General features: G+C 42.6%; 1 protein-coding gene across 1 annotated transcript in view; it reads left to right on the top strand.

The window, feature by feature from the left end:
* LOC128048717 (antigen WC1.1-like) overlaps positions 1-18,942 on the top strand; it is a 92,148-nt gene that overhangs the window by 61,302 nt on the left and 11,904 nt on the right. The window contains exons 14-18 of the mRNA XM_052641145.1: positions 1,154-1,173; positions 2,116-2,438; positions 6,897-7,205; positions 7,298-7,606; positions 18,808-18,900. Coding sequence (XP_052497105.1) covers positions 1,154-1,173; positions 2,116-2,438; positions 6,897-7,205; positions 7,298-7,606; positions 18,808-18,900 — 1,054 coding nt within the window. The remainder of the gene's footprint in view (positions 1-1,153; positions 1,174-2,115; positions 2,439-6,896; positions 7,206-7,297; positions 7,607-18,807; positions 18,901-18,942) is intronic.

Raw genomic sequence — 18,942 nt, 5'->3', positions numbered from 1 at the left:
CAGTTCAGTTCAGTCACTTAGTCATTTCCGAGTCTTTGTGACCCCATGAATCACAGCATGCCAGGCCTCCCTGTCCATCACCAACTCCCAGAGTTCACTTGGAGTCACGTCCATCGAGTCAGTGATGCCATCCAGCCATCTCATCCTCTGTCATCCCCTTCTCCTCCTGCCCCCAATCCCTCCCAGCATCAGAGTGTTTTCCAATGAGTCAGCTCTTCGCATGAGATGGCCAAAATACTGGAATTTCAGCTTTAGTATCATTCCTTCCAAAGAACACACACGACTGATCTCCTTCAGAATGGACTGGTTGGATCTCCTTGTTGTCCAAGGGACTCTCAAGTGTCGTCTCCAACACCACAGTTCAAAAGCATCAATTCTTCAGCACTCAGCTTTCTTCACAGTCCATCTCTCACATCCATACATGACCACTGCAAAACCACAGGCTTGACTAATCAGACCTTTTTTGGCAAAGTAACAGTTAGTGTTTCTTGAAAAACTTTTTTCGGCTTTTTAAGCTGTGTGCAGCAAGACCCAGCAAAACACATTGGCCTGCTGTGAACTCCTCCATTCTCCATGGAAGTGGAAAATTTTAGGTTTAATTCTCTACTTCATCATTTACTTAAAGAACAACATCGATAGACATTCTTTAACCTTTCTTTACATCACTTTTATGTATAAAAGGAGAGGAGAATACAGTGAGCTTGTTAATGTTATTTGTTCAAGGGGCTGCAGGAATGTGACCTATTTCTGCTCAGTGATAGAACTAGAAGAACTTTGCTGGTGGCTCAGCTGTAAAGAATCCACCTGCAATGCAGGAGACACAGGTTAGGTCGCTGGGTCAGGAAGACCCCCTGGAGGAGGGCGTGGCAATCCACTCCAGTATTCTTGCCTGGAGAATCCCATGGGCAGAGGAGCCTGGTGGGCTACAGTTCATAGGGTCTTAAAGAGTTGAACATGACTGAAGTGACTAGGCAAACATACACACTGCTGCTGCTGCTAAGTCGTTTCAATCATGTCCAACTCTGTGCGACCCCATAGACGGCAGCCCACCAGGCTCCCCCATCCCTGGGATTCTCTAGGCAAGAATACCAGAGTGGGTTGCCATTTCCTTCTCCAATGCATGAAAGTGAAAAATGAAAGTCAAGTCGCTCAGTCATGTCCCACTCTTAGCGACCCCATGGACTGCAGCCTACCAGGCTCCTCTATCCATGGGGTTTTCCAGGCAAGAGTACTGGAGTGGGGTGCCATTGCCTTCTCCTTCCCCCTAAAGATCAGATAACTCCAAAATTTGAACAACAGAGATTCTTGACACAAAGTCCAAGGAGGGATTATATTTTTGGGGGAGAAGAAGCTACATTCTATGTTTCCCAGTGGAATCTGGTCAGTGTCGATGTTCCCTGACATCATCTCTCATGCAAAGTTGTTCAGTCTACTCAAAGAGATCACACTGTTTGAAAGTAAGTATCCAGATCTGAAGTCTGAAGCTTAGAACCGCAAATGAAATATTCTGGGGTAAACCAAGTTATCACAGAATCCATTTGTTTTTCAGTTCTGAATGACTGTACCAAGGAGAAGGATTCTAATGGTAGAGGATTCATGATTGCTATCTGAGGCATCTGATAAGGCCCGTTCCTGACTCCACTCCCTTTAATCAACCCCTTTAACTCTTAGGTCAACAGCATCAAAATGTGTGTGCTTTGAAAGGAATCCTTCCAGCTGCCAGCTCATTCCTGTGACTCGGAACTCATTTAACTGCTCCGGGTAGAGAGACTAACATTTCCTGTAAATCTTTCTCTGATGCTGTGCAGAACCCTACAGATCAGAATGTTAACTCTGATAGGACCTTGTACTACCTTCTGTCCCAGACTACTCACTAGAGTGTTTTCAACTTAATATTTCATGTTTTATTTTCTTCCTATTTTTCAACCTTATTATTCTCTTGCCACTGGTATAAAAAACCAGCCCCAGCTGCTGCCCCAGTGCAATGACTCCGTGTCTGAACCAGCAGGGTCGGCAGCCTCAGAGGAGAGCGCCCCCTACTGCTCAGGTGGGGGTCCCACAGGACAGAAAACCCTTCTCAACCTCTGGGGTCATCACCCCATGTCCCATTTCTCTCTGCTCAGACAGCAGACAGATCCGCCTGGCGGACGGAGGTGGTCGCTGCTCTGGGAGAGTGGAGATCCTTGACCAGGGCTCCTGGGGCACCATCTGTGATGACCACTGGGACCTGGAAGATGCCCGCGTGGTGTGCAGGCAGCTGGGCTGTGGAGAAGCCCTCAGTGCCATGGGGTCTGCTCACTTTGGGGCAGGATCAGGGCCCATCTGGCTGGATGAAGTGAGCTGCAGAGGAGAGGAGTCCCAAGTGTGGAGGTGCCCTGCCTGGGGATGGCAGCAACACAACTGCAATCATCGAGAAGATGCAGGAGTCATCTGCTCAGGTATGGTCAATTCTCTGTCCACCGGCTGAGAAAATGGAAAGTTCCAAGAAAGCTGGTGTCTGATCAGCAGGGCAATAGGAGATAGGTGGCCTAGAGAGGACTGGGATGCCTATCCATCCTCCCTGAGTGCACTGTGGCTATGAGTGATGAGCTTCATTTACTTTCCTCTTATAAGTCTCTGCTATTCTTTCTTCTCCAGTGGACTTACCTGATGCTAAAATAGCTTTATTCATTCTCCCAATTAAAATAAATCCTCATAATTTTTTTTTCATATTTCACTTTTTGTAATGTGAAACATTTGCTAACTGCCACATACACATTCTCTTTGCACAGGGAGGCTATGCGAAGTAGGGACAAAAATGAGGAAGTACTTTCCTGGGTGGAGTTGTTTCTGTACAAACAATGTGAGATATTATTTAGCACTAGGCTAGTAGGAGTGGAGACTACTCTTACTATAGGAGGATATCATTTACATGTATAGAGGTGATCCCTAAAGGGATATAATTTAACAAGTCAGAGATTCTTATGGATTTGTGCCAGATTTCAAGTTCCCTTGCAAATTTAGATGTAAATGTTCATAGTTCTTTGATGGTAGAACTAGAGAACTATGAATGAAATGCTCCAAGTCATACATTCTTTCACTGTTACTAGAACAGTCTTTCTCCCCAATTTTCCTTTAAGATATTTGTACAAATGCAAACTTCGGAAGAACTCTTAGCCATGCACTGGCAAGTCAAAGGTGGAGGTAATAAGACATGAATTTGTGTGTTTTATGATAAGAGATTATGTAGTTTATATTTGATGATTTCTATGATATAAGAGACTTGTGTTTGGGGGACTTATTTGGAGCAAGAAGACAAATGTAATTTTGAAGAAAGTGGAGCAGGTTTTATAGAAGCTGGGAGGAAGGGGAATGGCGATGGGAGCTGAGGAAGGCAACGGTGAGGTTCTCTGAGCAGCACTGAAAGTCCAGGTGTGGTGTGGAAGATGCTATGTGTGCCTAAGGACACAAGATGTCTACACAGCAAGAGACCAGACAAGGATATATCTTTATTATATTTAGTATCTTTACTCATTCACATCCGCCTTCTATTTCATTATTTTCTTGGAATTTTCACACTTATTCTTCCATGTAAATTTTTAAATCAAGTAGATAATAAAAAAGAAATAATATATCTCAGAAGTCTCTATCCTAAGACTTTCTTGATTATCCAGCACATATTTGAATATTTAACTTTTATCAGGGTATATAAAACAGAATACAAGAAATACTTCCCTCTTTTTCTTTCTAAATTTTTAATCTCGTGGAACTAATATAACAACATCAACAATCTCAGATATGCAGATGACATCACCCTAAATGGCAGAAAGTGAAGAGGAACTCTTGATGAAAGTGAAAGAGCAGAGTGAAAAAGCTGCCTTGAAACTCAGCATTCAAAAAACTAAGATCATGGCATCCTGTCGCATTGCTTCGTGGCAAACAGATGGGGAAACAATGGAAACAGTGACAGACTTTATTTTCTTGGGCTCCAAAATCACTGTGGACAGTGACTGCAATCATGAAATTAAAAGATGCTTGCTCCTTAGAAGAAAAGCTATGACAAACCTAGACAGTATATTAAAAAACAGAGACATTGCTTTGAGACAAAGGTCCGTCTAGTCAAAGCTATGGTTTTTTCAATAGTCATGTATGAATGTGAGAGTTGGACCACAAAGAAGGTTGAACACTGAAAAACTGATGCTTTTGAACTGTGTTGTTGGAGAAGACTCTTGAGAGTCCATTGGACTGCAAGGAGATCAAACCACTCAATCCTAAAGGAAATCAACCCTGAATATTCACTGAGAGGACTGATGCTGAAGCTGAAGCTCCAATACTTTGGCCACCTGATATGAAGAACTGATTCATTGGAAAAGACCCCGATGCTGGGAAAGATTGGAGGCTGGTGGAGAAGGAGACGACAGAAGATGAGATGGTTAGATTGCATTACCAACTCGATGGACATGAGTTTGAGCAAACTCTGGGAGATGTTGAAGGACAGGGAAGCCTGTCATTCTTCAGTCCATGGGGTAGCAAAGAGTTGGACATGACTGAGTGGCTGAGCAACAACAAAAACAACAACCAGTTAAATAAAAATTGTTTATCTAGAATGTGTAGCCTGTGACCAAACTCCCAGCCAGAATAGATTAAGAGTCGTAACCTGGGCCTCTCTGGGGAGATGGAAATGGATATAAATAATAAAAGGCAAGCAGATCATCCTCTCTTACATCATTTATTCTTGTATGAGTGGTCAAGCTAATCCTTCAGTGCCTTTTCTGTTCTCTCCTGCTCTCTATGCTGCTGCTGCTGCTGCTGCTAAGTCGCTTCAGTCGTGTCTGACTCTGGCGACCCCATAGACAGCAGCCCACCGGGCTCCGCCATCCCTGGGATTCTCCAGGCAAGAACACTGGAGTGGGTTGCCATTGCCTTCTCTGCCTGCTCTCTATAGTAGATTTTTATTCTGTTACATTATTCTTATTGAGGCTTCAAAGTTCACAAACTTATACAATCAGAGTCCTTCACCAGAACAAATTCCACCATGTACATAAATACTTATGAGCCCACTCAGAAACCAGGAAAATGATTTAAAAAGTTGTTCTTTATGATGTGCAGGTTTTTCCCTATTGGATTACCCTTTCTCTGTCCAAAATAGGGCCCCTGAAGGATGAAATCATGATCATGAGTGTTTTCTCTGGTCTCTCTCTCATACTCCATCCACTCCCCATTTCACCTGCCACTCACTCCACCTCACTCCCCACAGAAGTTCTTCCCTTTTGGAGTCTCCTTTCCATCTATTTGTAGCTCTTAAGCTTGGTTTTTTATTTCTGCATTGGGAAAAATGGGAAAGGGTAGCAGGGTTATGTGGCAAATGGGAGGAGCACAGGGGATGGAAAGTGTTAAAATCTTGTTGAACGAGTCTTTTTTCCCCCCAAATCTTTCTGTGTTTCATTCCTGTTGAAGCTTTTGCAATTTAGAAATCTCTACAGTATATATTAAAAGACGCTTACTCCTTGGAAGGAAAGTTATGACCAACCTAGATAGCATATTAAAAAGCAGAGATATTACTTTGCCAACAAAGGTCCGTGTAGTCAAGGCTATGGTTTTTCCTGCGGTCATGTATGGATGTGAGAGTTGGACTGTGAAGAAGGCTGAGCACCGAAGAACTGATGCTTTTAACTGTGGTGTTGGAGAAGACTCTTGAGAGTCCCTTGGACTGCAAGGAGATCCAACCTGTCCATTCTAAAGGAGACCAGTCCTGAGTGTTCATTGGAAGGACTGATGCTGAGGCTGTAACTCTAGTACTTTGGCCACCACATGTGAAGAGTTGACTCATTGGAAAAAACCCTGGTCCTGGGAGTGAATGGGGGCAGGAGGAGAAGGGGACGACAGAGGATGAGATGGCTGAATGGCATCACCGACTCGATGCACATGAGTTTGAGTGAACTCCGGGAGTTGGTAATAGACAGGGAGGCCTGGCGTGCTGTGATGCATGGGGTTGCAGAGTCAGACATGACTGAGTGACTGCACTGAACTGAACTGAACTGAAAGTATATATGGCTTGTTTGCTGTCTGCCCCCTTCCTCTCATTCTCCTCTTTTATAGCTTGTTGGCTTCTTATCTCAGAAATCCAAATAAGAAAGGCATATGCAGTTAGCATATAGATAAGGTTAGAATACATTAAATTATCATTACTCTTTCACATTTGCTGAGAGTCTCATGTCTAGTATGAAGTAATCAACTAACTCATTTGTCTTGCATAATCCCACCGAGACCTCACTTTCTCCCATGTGTCTTGATAAATCCTAGGTTTTCAAGAAAGATGGCTAGGACCATCCCTCCCTCTCCTATGACCCTCTGAGCTTTGGTCATTTCTAAACTTAGCTTGGACAACTTCTTTCACAGTTAGATTATAATGCCTGCACTCAGATCCAGCCCGTGTGATTTTCCCTGTCCTCAGTGACTTGAATATTGGCTCAGAGAGAAAACTGACCAGAATTTTAGCCCCAGAAATCTCAGGATGGTCCTCTAAACTTCTGTGGCTCTTAGGCCTCTAACCTCTTGAATCCCATGGACCTTTTTCATTCTCAGTTCAGCTCTGTACCCACATTTGAATGTCTACCAAGGTGTAGTTTCTTTGGGCATTGTAGTTTCCAGGCCCCCAGATAGGAATTAACATTTCTAACCAAAATATATATTCTTGAGATTCAGCCATTCCGAACTGATCCTTCAGTCCTTCTGGATATCTCTTCAGAAACTTGCCCATGAAAACGCAGCTTGACGATGACAGTCAAATTCTCTCTTCTTATCCCCTCTTATTCCACTGCTGGAAAAAAACTTTCACACCATTGCCTGTGAGATGTCTGCAATTGTCCAGCCAGGTTCATGAACACTTACTGGGTTTGTTGTTCTTTGTTTCTCAGGATTTGTGCGTCTGGTTGGAGGGGATGGACCCTGCTCAGGGCGAGTAGAAGTACGTTCTGGAGAAGCCTGGATCCCAGTGTCTGATGGAAACTTCACACTCCCCACTGCCCAGGTCATCTGTGCAGAGCTGGGGTGTGGCAAGGCTGTGTCTGTCCTGGGACAAGTACCCTTCAGAGAGTCCGATGGCCGGGTCTGGGCTGAAGAGTTCAGATGTGAGGGGGAGGAGCCTAAGCTCTGGTCATGCCCCAGAGTGCCCTGTCCAGGGGGCACTTGTCAGCACAGTGGAGCTGCTCAGGTTGTCTGTTCAGGTGAGATGCATATCAGGACTTAACCTCCGTGTACAATCAGTTTAAACTAAAAAGAAGTCAGATTTTGCTGAAATCCTGTCTTTTTCTATCAGTGTACACAGATGTCCGGCTCATGACGAATGGCACCTCTCAATGTGAGGGGCAGGTGGAGATGAACATTTTTGGGCGATGGAGAGCGTTCTGTGCCTCCCACTGGAGTCTGGCCAATGCCAATGTTGTCTGTCGTCAGCTCGGCTGTGGTGTTGCCATCTCCACCCCAAATGGGGCAGAAGGCAGTGATCAACTCTGGAAAGCCCGATTTCACTGCTCAGGGACTGAGTCCTTCCTATGGAAATGCCCTGTGACTGTCCTGGGTGGTCCTGACTGTTCCCGTGGCAACACGGCCTCTGTGATCTGCTCAGGTAAGACAGGGAAGGGCTACTGTACTTAGGATGCTCCTGGGGTGGAATGTCCCCAGAGCAGAGAGTAAGGGAAACAGGCTTTAAAAGGAAGATATTCTGTAGTGAAATCATGGAACTTAGGTTTCCTCTGCTTATTACTCAAGAATCCAACACTGAGAGACAAGCGTGGGGTAAATTTAAAGATAGCATTATTGAGAAAACTAGCAGTTCTGAGGAGACAGAGGACTAATGTACCAAAGAACCAGCTCCCCCTTGCTGATCAGGGACAAGAGTTTTTAAACGGGAATTTCAGGAGTGCACAGGTGGAGGTAGGGGACAGGTTACCTGCAGAATAGCACAGCTAGCTCTGACAATCATCTTGGAATAGGTCTGATCGGTGTCACCTTTATTGTTTGAAATGCAGTTAATCACCAGTTCTAGTGCTGGTCTGTTCCCACTTCCTTGCGGCCAATTCTTGGAATTGTGTAAGGTGAAGATTATGGGCTTCCCTGTTGGCGCAGATGGTAAAGAACCTGCCTGCAATGCAAGAGACTCAGGCTTGATCCTGGGTTGGGAAGATCCCCTGGAGAAGGAAATGGCACCCCGCTAGTCTGGGCATCATGTATTTTCTTCTACCACCTGGTTGGAATTTCAGCATCTGCAAAACAGCTCAAAGGATACGGCTCAGAATGTTAGCTATAGCCATGAGGAGGAACTAAAAATCCTTGACTTTGTTTAGGGTTAAACTATTATTATTTTGTCCTATTTGACTGTTTTCCTTTGTTTCTGAAATTTTTTCATTTCTGTGATTAAATTTATTCTTTGGCTAAGGTTTTTCTACAGACAGAAGCAGGTGGAGGACATGAGGGTGGTCTGTCCTGAGAAGGCTCCGTAAGGTCCTGCTCCATAGCATTCTCATTGTTCACTCATTTTTTCAGGGGAAAGAAGTGCTAAGAAATGCTAAGAAGTGCTATGTCAGGGAAAGAAATGCTTAGATGAATAATATTTTTATGAAACATTATTATTTAAGGGTAATAATAGAGAACAAAGTACAAACAATAAGTGTATACCTAGGTTATGTTCCCCAACCCAGATCTACAAAGAGAACATTCACAGCACCACAGAATCACTATTGCCTCCCAATAGCCACGTCCTTCTCTTCAGGGAAGCCTGCTTACCTAAGGCTTGTACTGCCATAGAATATTTTCTCAGTTTTTGAACTTTATGTATAACCATACAGAACGTTTTCCTTCGTGTCTAATTTTTTTTTTATTTCAAACTGTGTTTGAAATTCACTCATGATGTTGTTTATGGCAACACTGTATTCATTTTTATTACTATAGAGTATTCCTTTGAATGATCACATGACCATGCATTGATGCATTAGCTTGTGGCAGAGATTTGAGTTTGTTGCCAGGTTTTGACTATTACAAACACAATGGGGCAAACTACCATGATGATGACTTTTGGAACAAATATTTATTACTTTTTTTGTGTGTTTAATTCTGTCTGATATTTTTATTTTCTTAATGGTATGGTGTACTTCAATGAGCCATGTTACTCATCTTAAGTTAATTCATTCACCTTTTTTACTGTACATGTAGCGCTCCTTCAGTCAGTCAGTTCAGTTCAGTCACTCAGTCATGTCTGACTCTTTGCAAACCCATGGACCACAGCACAACAAGTTTCCCTGTCCTCCATCATCTCCCGCAGCTTGCTCAAGCTCATATCAATTGAGTTGGTGATACCACCCAATCATGTCATCCTCTGTCATCTCCTTCTCCTCCTGCCTTCAGTATTTTTCAGCTTCAGGGTCTTTTCCAATAAGTCAGTTCTTCCCATCATGTGGCCAAAGTATTAGAGCTTCAACTTCAGCATCAGTCCTTCCAATGAATATTCAGGACTGATTTCCTTTAGGATTGACTGAAGTCCAAGGGACTCTCAAAAGTCTTCTCCATCACCACAGTTCACAAGCATCAATTCTTCAGTGCTCAGCTTTCTTTATGGTCCAACTCTCACATCCATATATAACTACTGGAAAAACTATAGCTTTGTTGGACCTTTGTCGGCAAAGTAACGTCTCTGCTTTTTAATATGCTATCTAGGTTTGTTGTGAAGATCCTTTTTGTACAGCTCTTCTGTGTATTCTTGCTACCTCTTCTTAATATCTTCTGCTTCTATTAGGTCCATACCATTTCTGTCCTTTATCGAGCCCATCTTTGCATGAAATGTTCCCTTGGTATCTCTAATTTTCTTGAAGAGATCTCTAGTCTTTCCCATTCTGTTCTTTTCCTCTATTTCTTTGCATGGATCGCTGAAGAAGGCTTTCTTATCTCTTCTTGCTGTTCTTTGGAACTCTGCATTCAGATGCTTATATCTTTCTTTTTCTCTTTGGCTTTTCGCTCCTCTTCTTTTCACAGCTATTTGTAAGGCTTCCCCAGACAGCCATTTTGCTTTTTGCATTTCTTTTCCATGGGGATGGTATTGATCCCTGTCCTCTGTACAATGTCATGAACTTCATTCCATAGTTCATCAGGCACTCTACCTATCAGATCTAGGCCCTTAAATCTATTTCTCACTTCCATTGTTTAATCATAAGGGATTTGATTTTGGTCATACCTGAATGGTCTAGCGGTTTTCCCTGCTTTCTTCAATTTCAGTCTGAATTTGGTAATAAGGAGTTCATGATTTGAGCTGCAGTCAGCCCCTGGTCTTGTTTTTGTTGAAAGTATAGAGCTTCTCAATCTTTGGTGGTGTGATCACTCATCTAGAGCCAGACATCCTGGAATGTGAAGTCAAGTGGGCCTTACAAAGCATCACTATGAACAAAGCTAGTGGAGGTGATGGAATTCCAGTTGAGCTATTTCAAATCCTGAAAGATGATGCTGTAAAAGTGCTGCACTCAATAACCAGCAAATTTGGAAAACTCAGCAGTGGCCACAGGACTGGAAAAGGTCAGTTTTCATTCCAATCCCAAAGAAAGGCAATGCTAAAGAATGCTCAAACTACCGCACATTGCACTCATCTCACATGCTAGTAAAGTAATGCTCAAAATTCTCCAGCCAGGCTTCAGCAATACATGAACCGTGAACTCCCTGATGTTCAAGCTGGTGTTAGAAAAGGCAGAGGAACCAGAGATCAAATTGCCAACATCCACTGGATCATGGAAAAAGTAAGAGAGTTCCAGAAAAACATCTCTTTCTGCTTTATTGACTATGCCAAAGCCTTTGACTGTGTGGATCACAATAAGCTGTGGAAACTTCTGAAAGAGATGGGAATACCAGACTACCTGACCTGCCTCTTGAGAATTCTGTATGCAGGCCAGGAAGCAACAGTTAGAACTGGACTTGGAACAACGGACTGGCTCCAAATAGGAAAAGGAGTACCTCAAGGCTGTATATTGTCACCCTGCTTATTTAACTTATGTGCAGAGTACATCATGAGAAAGGTTGGGCTGGAAGAAACACAAGCTGGAATCAAGATTGCTGGGAGAAATATCAGTAACCTCAGATACACAGATGATACCATGCTTATGGCAGAAAGTGAAGGGGAACTAAAAAGCCTCTTCATGAAAGTGAAAAAAGAGTGAAAAAGTTGGCTTAAAGCTCAACATTCAGAAAATGAAGATCATGGCATCCTATCCCATCACTCCATGGGAAATAGATGGAGAAACAGTGGAAACAGTGTCAGACTTTATTTTTTGGGGCTCCAAAATCACTGCAGATGGTGATTGCAGCCATGAAAGTAAAAGACGCTTACTCCTTGGAAGAAAAGTTATGACCATCCTAGATAGTATATTCAAAAGCAGAGACATTACTTTGCTGACTAAGGTCCGTCTAGTCAAGGCTATGGTTTTTCCAGTAGTCATGTATGGATGTGAGAGTTGGACTCTGAAGAAGGCTGAGTGCTGAAGAATTGATGCTTTTGAACTATGGTGTTGGAGAAGACTCTTGAGGGTCCCTTGGACTGCAAGGAGATCCAACCAGTCCATTCTGAAGGAGATCAACCCTGGGATTTCTTTGGAAGGAATGATGCTAAAGCTGAAACTCCAATACTTTGGCCACCTCATGAGAAGAGTTGACTCATTGGAAAAGACTTTGATGCTGGGAGGGATTGTGGGGAGGAGGAGAAAGGGACGACCGAGGATGAGATGGCTGGATGGCATCAGTGACTCGATGGACGCGAGTCTGAGTGAACTCCGGGAGTTGGTGATGGACAGGGAAGCCTGTTGTGCTGCTTATCATGGGGTCGCAAAGAGTCAGACACGACTGAGCGACTGAACTGAACTGATCTAGGTTTGTCATAGCTTTTCTTCCAAGGAGCAAGCATCTTTTAATTTCATGGCTGCAGTCACCATTTGCAGTGATTTTGGAGTCCAAGAAAATAAGTGTGTCACTGTTTTCATTGTTTCCCCATATTTGCCATGAAGTGATGGGACCAGATGCCATGATCTTCCTTTTCTGAACGTTGAGTTTTAAGCCAACATTTTCACTCTCCTCTTTCACCTTCATCAAGAGGCTCTTTAGTTCCTCTTCACTTTCTGCCATAAGAGTGGTGTCATCTCCATATCTGAGGTTATTGATATGTCTCCCAGCAATCTTGACTCCAGCTTGTGCTTCATCCATCCCGGCATTTCGCATGATGTGCTCTGCGTAGAAGTTAAATAATCAGGGTGACAATATACAGGCTTGACGTAGTCCTGTCTCAGTTTTGAACCAGTCCATTGTTCCAGTCCATAGAACTCCTTAAATCCTTCTAGAAAGAACTTTGTCTACTCCAAAACGGCAAAAATGTTCCCTGAGAGTATCTCACAGAAGTGTAATTACTTTTCTTTTGCATATGATTATACACTGCTTCCAGGATTGATAACCATGTAGCCTAAGGGTCAAGTGTCATGTTTTCATATGGGCATCCAGTTGACTCAGAATCTTTTTCTGGAAGACTATTCCCTACTGCAGTGCCACCTTTGTGATAAACGAAAGGGCACATATGTCTGGGTACTTCTTTTAGACTCTCTATTCTGTTCCACTGTGTCATTTGTCTGTCCTTGCACCTGTACCACACTTTCTTAATTATTGTAACTTTATAGTAAATCTTGAACCTTCCCTGGTGGCTCAGATAGTAAAGAATCTGTCTGCAAGGCAGGAGACCTGGGTTTGATCCCTGGGTTGGGAAGATCCCCTGGAGAAGTGTATGGCAACCCACTCCAGTATTCTTGGAGTGTCCCCATGGAGAGAGGAGCTTGGTGGGCTATAGTCTATTGGGTCACAAAGAATCGGACATGACTGAGTGACTAAGCACACATAGCAAGTCTGGGTAACTTTAATGTAAAGAAGTTATGTTGTTGCTGTGCTTCCTAACTGCCTTGGTCATTCTTGGTTTTTGTATTTTGTATACATTTTTGAGCCGAAGCTCCAATACTTTGCCACCTGATGTAAAGAGCTGACTCCTTAGGAAAGACTCTGATGCTTGGAAAGATTGAAGGCAGGAGGAGAAGGGGACAACAGAAGATGAGATAGTTGGATGGCATCACTGACTCAATGGACATGAGTTTGGGTAAACTCTGGGAGTTGGTGATGGATAGGGAAGCCTGGCGTGCTGCAGTCCATGGGGTTGCAAAGAGTCAGACATGACTGAGTGACTGAACAACAACATAAATTTTGAATCATCTTGTCATGTTTCGCACACACAAAAGCATCAGGGAATTTTATTGAGGTTAGCTTTAATCTGCATATAAATTTGAGAATGGGTTATTTTGACAACATTGAGTTTCCCAATTCGTTGGCAAAATATATCCCTTCATTCAGTTAGGTCTTGAATTTCTCTCAGATATTTTGCACATCTTTACCTAGGTTTTCTCCTAGGCATTTTATGGGTTTGATGTTACTAGTATTTCCTTTAGTGACGGTTTTCTAGGAATGAATTCTCTCTGAACTTTATCTGGATTCCCCAAATGTTAGTTTAGTATTTTGTTTTCATCCTTCTGTCTTTATTTTCTCTTCCTCTCTCTCTCACTCTAGTTTTCTCTCTCTTTCTCTGTCTTGCTCTAGCTTTCCCTCTCTCTCCTCCCTTGTCCCTCTCCTGCCCCATTTCCCCCCTGAGTATGTAAAATCTTTCTGGATTAAGTTGCAGACAGGATGCTCCTTTATCCCTCCCCTATCCTAACAACAAAAAAAAAAACACTTCAGGGAATTTCCTTATATAACCACAGTTTAATCAAACCTTTAGACATATCAGCCCCAGATAACATCTAAGTGCAACCACATGAGAGACCCCAAAGATAGAGCTGCCAGGTTGAGTCTTTCCCAAATTACTGACCAGAAAATTATGATCAAAATTTAAAAAAAAGTCCCCCAACTGCTAAGTTTGGGGTGAAACTTTGTTATACAGTATTGTTAACCAGGCACTTGCCATGTAACCAGCTTTTCTATATAGAGGAATATTTATCCTCTCATCTTCCATTTTACTATTTCTACTTTATATTGCTCTAATGTGCTGATAGACTCATTCTCTAGTTCTTAATTTTAGCTGTTAACTTTTTCAGCTATAGAATTTTCATTTGTTTTTGTTATCATTTCTTTGCCAAGACACATATCTTGTTAATTAATTATTTGAAGACTTTAATCCTGGCTATTTAAATTCTCTGTCAGACTATAAAACTCTTAGAGGAAAACATAGGCAGAATATTCTTTGACATAAATTGCAACAAGATCTTTTTTGACCAACCTTCTAGAGTAAAGAAAATAAAAACAAAAATAAACAAATAGGACCCTATTAAACTTAAAGGGTTTTGCATAGCAAAGGAACCCATAAACAGAACAAAAAGACAACTGTCAGAATGGGAGAAAATATTTGCAACTAAAACGAAACAACTAACAAGCGACTGATCTTCAAAATGCACAAACAACTCAATATCAACAAACCAAACAACAAAATTGAAAAATGGGAAAAAGACAGACAGACATTTCTCCAGACATACAGATGGCTAACAAATATATGAAAAGATGTTCAACATCACTAATTACTAGAGAGATGAAAAACTGCAGTCAGGTATTACTTCACAGCAGTCAGAATGTCTATCACTAAAAAATCTACAAACAATAAATGCTGGAGATAATGTGCAGAAAAGGGAATCTTCCTACATATGGGTATGTAAATTGGCACAACTACTATGGAGAACAGTATGGAGGTTCCTCAAAAACTAAAAATAGAACTATCATAGGACTCAGCAATCCCACTCCTGGGCCCATACCTGGAGAGAACCATCAGTCAAAAAGACACATTCATCCTAATGTCCACTGCAACACTATTTACAACAGCCAGGACACGGAAGCAATCTAAACGTCCCTTACAGGAGGAATGGATAGAGAAGACGTTGTACATATATAAAATGGAGTATTACTCAGCCATAAAAGAATAAAGCTGTAAAATTTGCAGAGACATGGATAGACCTAGAGATTGTTATGTTCGGTTTAGTTCAGTTCAGTCTCTCAGTCATGTCCGACTCTTTGTGACCCCATTAACTGTAGCACAAGAGGTCTCCCTGTCCATCACCAACTCCTGGAGATTACACAAATGAGAAGGCAGTGGCACCCCACTCCAGTACTCTTGCCTGGGGGACCCCATGGGTGGAGGAGCCTGGTAGGCTGCAGTCCATGGGGTGGCTGAGATTCGGACACGACTGAGTGATTTCACTTTCACTTTTCACTTTCATGCATTGGAGAAGGAAATGGCAACCCACTCCAGTGTTCTTGCCTGGAGAATCCCAGGGACAGCGGAGCCTGTTAGGCTGCTGCCTATGTGGTCGCACAGAGTCAGACACGACTGAAGCGACTTAGCAGCAGCAGCAGCATGTTCACTGAGTTGGTGATGCCATCCAACCATCTCATCTGTGTTGTCCCCTTCTCCTCTCACCTTCAATCTTTCCCAGCATCAGGGTCTTCTCAAATGAGTCAGTTCTTCACATCATGTAGCCAAAGTACTGGAGCTTCAGCTTCAGCATCAGTCCTTCCAATGAACCTTCAGGACTGATTTCCTGGTTGGATCTCCTTGCAGTCCAAGGGACTCTCAAGAGTCTTCTCCAACACCACAGTTCTAAAGCATCAATTCTCCGTTGCTCAGCTTTCTTTATAGTCCAACTCTCACATTCATACATGACTACTGGAGAAACATAGTCTTGACTAGATGGACCTTTGTTGGCAAAGTAATGTCTCTGCTTTTTAATATGCTGTCTAGGTTGGGTCATAAATTTTCTTCCAAGGAGTAAGTGTCTTTTAATTTCATGGCTGCAGTTACCATCTACAGTGATTTTGGAGCTCAAAAAAATAAAGTCAGCCATTATTTCCACTGTTTCCCCATCTATTTGCCATGAAGTGATGGGACCAGATGCCATGATCATTGTTTTCTGAATGTTGAGCTTTAAGCCAACTTTTTCACTCTCGTCTTTCACTTTCACCAAGAGGCTCTTTAGTTCTTCTTCACTTTCTGCCATAAGGATGGTGTCATCTGCATATCTGAGGTTACTGATATTTCTCCCAGCAATCTTGATTTCAGCCTGTGCTTCATCCAGCCCAGCGTTTCTCATAATGTACTCTGCATATAAGTTAAATAAGTAGGGTAGCAATACACAGCCTTGACATACTCCTTTTCCTGTTTGGAGCCAGTCTGTTGTTCCATGTCCCGTTCTAACTATTGCTTCCTGACCTGCATATAGGTTTCTCAAGAGGCAGGTCAGGTGGTCTGGTATTCCCATCTCTTGAAGAATTTTACACAGTTTATTGTAATGTACACAGTCGGAGGCTTTGGCATAGCCAATAAAGCAGAAATAGATGCTTTTCTGGAACTTTCTTGCTTTTTCAATGATCCAGCGGATGTTGGCAATTTGATTTCTGGTTCCTCTGCCTTTTCTAAAACCAGCTTGAACATCTGGAATTTCACGGTTCACGTGTTGTTGAACCGTGGCTTGGAGAATTTTGAGTATCACTTTGCTAGTGAGATGAGTGCAATTGTGTGGTAGTTTGGCATTGTCTTTCTTTGGGATTGGAATGAAAACTGACATTTTCCAGTCCTGTGGCCACTGCTGAGTTTTCCAAATGTGCTGGCACATTGCTTGCAGCACTTTCACAGCATCATCTTTTAGTATTTGAAATAGGATTGTTATGTAGAATGAAGTAAATCAGAAAGAGAAAAACAAATACTGTATAACATCACTTATATGTGGAATCTAGAAAAATGGTAGAGATGAACTTACTGCAAAGCAGAAATAGAGACACCAACATAGAGAACATCATATGGATACTAAGAGGGGAAATGAAGAGTGGGGTGAATTGGGACGTTGAGATTGACATATATGACATATACACACTATTGATGTGCTGTGCTGTGTGCTTAGTCATATCCAACTCTTTGCAACCCCATGGACCATAGCCCGCCAGGCTCCTCTGTCCATGGGAATTCTCCAGGAAAGAATTGTGGAGTGGGTTGCCATACCCTTCTCCAGGGGATCTTCCCAACCCAAGGATCAAATCCAGGTCTCTTGCATTGCAGGTGGATTCTTTACTCCTCAGCCACCAGACTCAGAAACCCTACACTATTGATACTAAGTATAAAATAGATATTGCCTGGAGAATCCCATAGACATGGAACCTGATGGACTACAATCCATAGTGTCACAGAGTCAGACACGACTGAGGTGACTTAGCATGCACACATACATAAACTTTGCTCACAAAGGTCTATCTAGTCTAGGCTATGGTTTTTCCAGTGGTCATGTATGGATGTGAGAGTTGGACGATAAAGAAAGTTGAGCACCAAAGAATTGATGCTTTTGAACTGTGGTGTTGGAGAAGACTCTTGAGAGTCCCTTGGACTGCAAAGAGATCCAACCAGTCCATCCTAAAGGAAATCAGTCCTGGGTGTTCATTGGAAGGACTGATGTTGAAGCTGAAGCTTGAATACTTTGATTACCTGATGCAAAGAGCTGACTCATTGGAAAAGACACTGATGGTGGGAAAGATTGAGGGCAGGAGGAGAAGGGGACGACAGAGGATGAGATGGTTGGATGGCATCATCGACTCAATGGACATGGGTTTGGGTGGACTCTGGGAGTTGGTGATGGACAGGGAGACCTGGCATGCTGCAGTTCATGGGGTCTTTATGAGTCAGACACTACTGAGCGACTGAACTGAACACATAAAACAGATAAATAATAACCTATTGTATAGCACAGGGAACTCTACTCAGTGCTCTGTGGTGATCTAAATAGGAAGTAAATCCAAGGAAGAGGGGATATATATATATATATATGTGTGTGTGTGTGTGTGTGTGTGTGTGTGTGTGTGATTGTTGTTTGGTCGCTGAGTTGCATCTGACTCATTTGTGACCCAATGGACTGTAGCCTGTGACACTCCTTTGTCCATAGGATTTCCCAGGCAAGAATACTGGAGTGGGTTGCCATTTCTTTCCCCAGAGGATCTTCCCAACCAGGGATGGAACCCCAGCCTTCTATTTGGCAGGCAGAGTTTTCTACCACTGAGTCACCTAGGAAACCCTTACATGTATATATAACGTATTAAATTTGCTGTGCAGCAGAGGCTACCACAACGTTGTAAAGCAATTATGCTCAAATAAAAATTAATGAAAATAAATAAAATAAACTCTCTGTCAGGTAACTCTAAGAGCCAAATACCCTGAGAAATTTTTTAAATGTTTCTTTTTCCTCTTGTTTTCCATGAGATCTCTTTTATGTAAGTGTTTTTAAAATCACAAACATTGTAGATAAAAAACTGTGCAAATCCTTCAGAAAGGATTTTGTTTTGCTTCTTCTATTTAGGGGTAGATTAAGGATAGAGCAACTTATTTAACTCATTCTTAGGGGAAAGCTTGGCTTTAAACAGGAATCGTGGCATTGTCAGGACCAGGGCTGTTCATAGAGAAAGGGAACACTAAGGTTATGGTAACTTTATTGGTATGTTACAGCTTTCATCTCAGCTCCATCACTAGGTCGTTATTACTATTATTATTATTTTTTCAACTTTTTACTTTGTGTTGGGTTTAGCCGATTAACAATGTTACAGTTTCTGGTGAACAGACAGGGACTCAGCCATACATATACATGGATCCATTTCCCCCCAAACTTCCCTCCCCTCCTAAAAATTATTTTGCTGAACTGAGTTTCCTGTTCTTCAACCCTCCCAACCCTCTAATCATCGCTCTTTTTTCAGGAAACCACTCCCAGGTGCTGCCCCAGTGCAATGATTCCGTGTCAGAACCAGCAGGGTCTGCAGCCTCAGAGGAGAGCGCCCCCTACTGCTCAGGTGAGGGTCCCACAGGACAGAAGACCCTTTTCATTCCTCAGG

This window comes from Budorcas taxicolor, chromosome 5 (assembly GCF_023091745.1).
Source record: "Budorcas taxicolor isolate Tak-1 chromosome 5, Takin1.1, whole genome shotgun sequence".
Taxonomy (NCBI): domain Eukaryota; kingdom Metazoa; phylum Chordata; class Mammalia; order Artiodactyla; family Bovidae; genus Budorcas; species Budorcas taxicolor.
The sequence above is the reverse complement of the archived record's forward strand: the minus strand, read 5'-3'. Positions and strand labels throughout refer to the sequence as shown.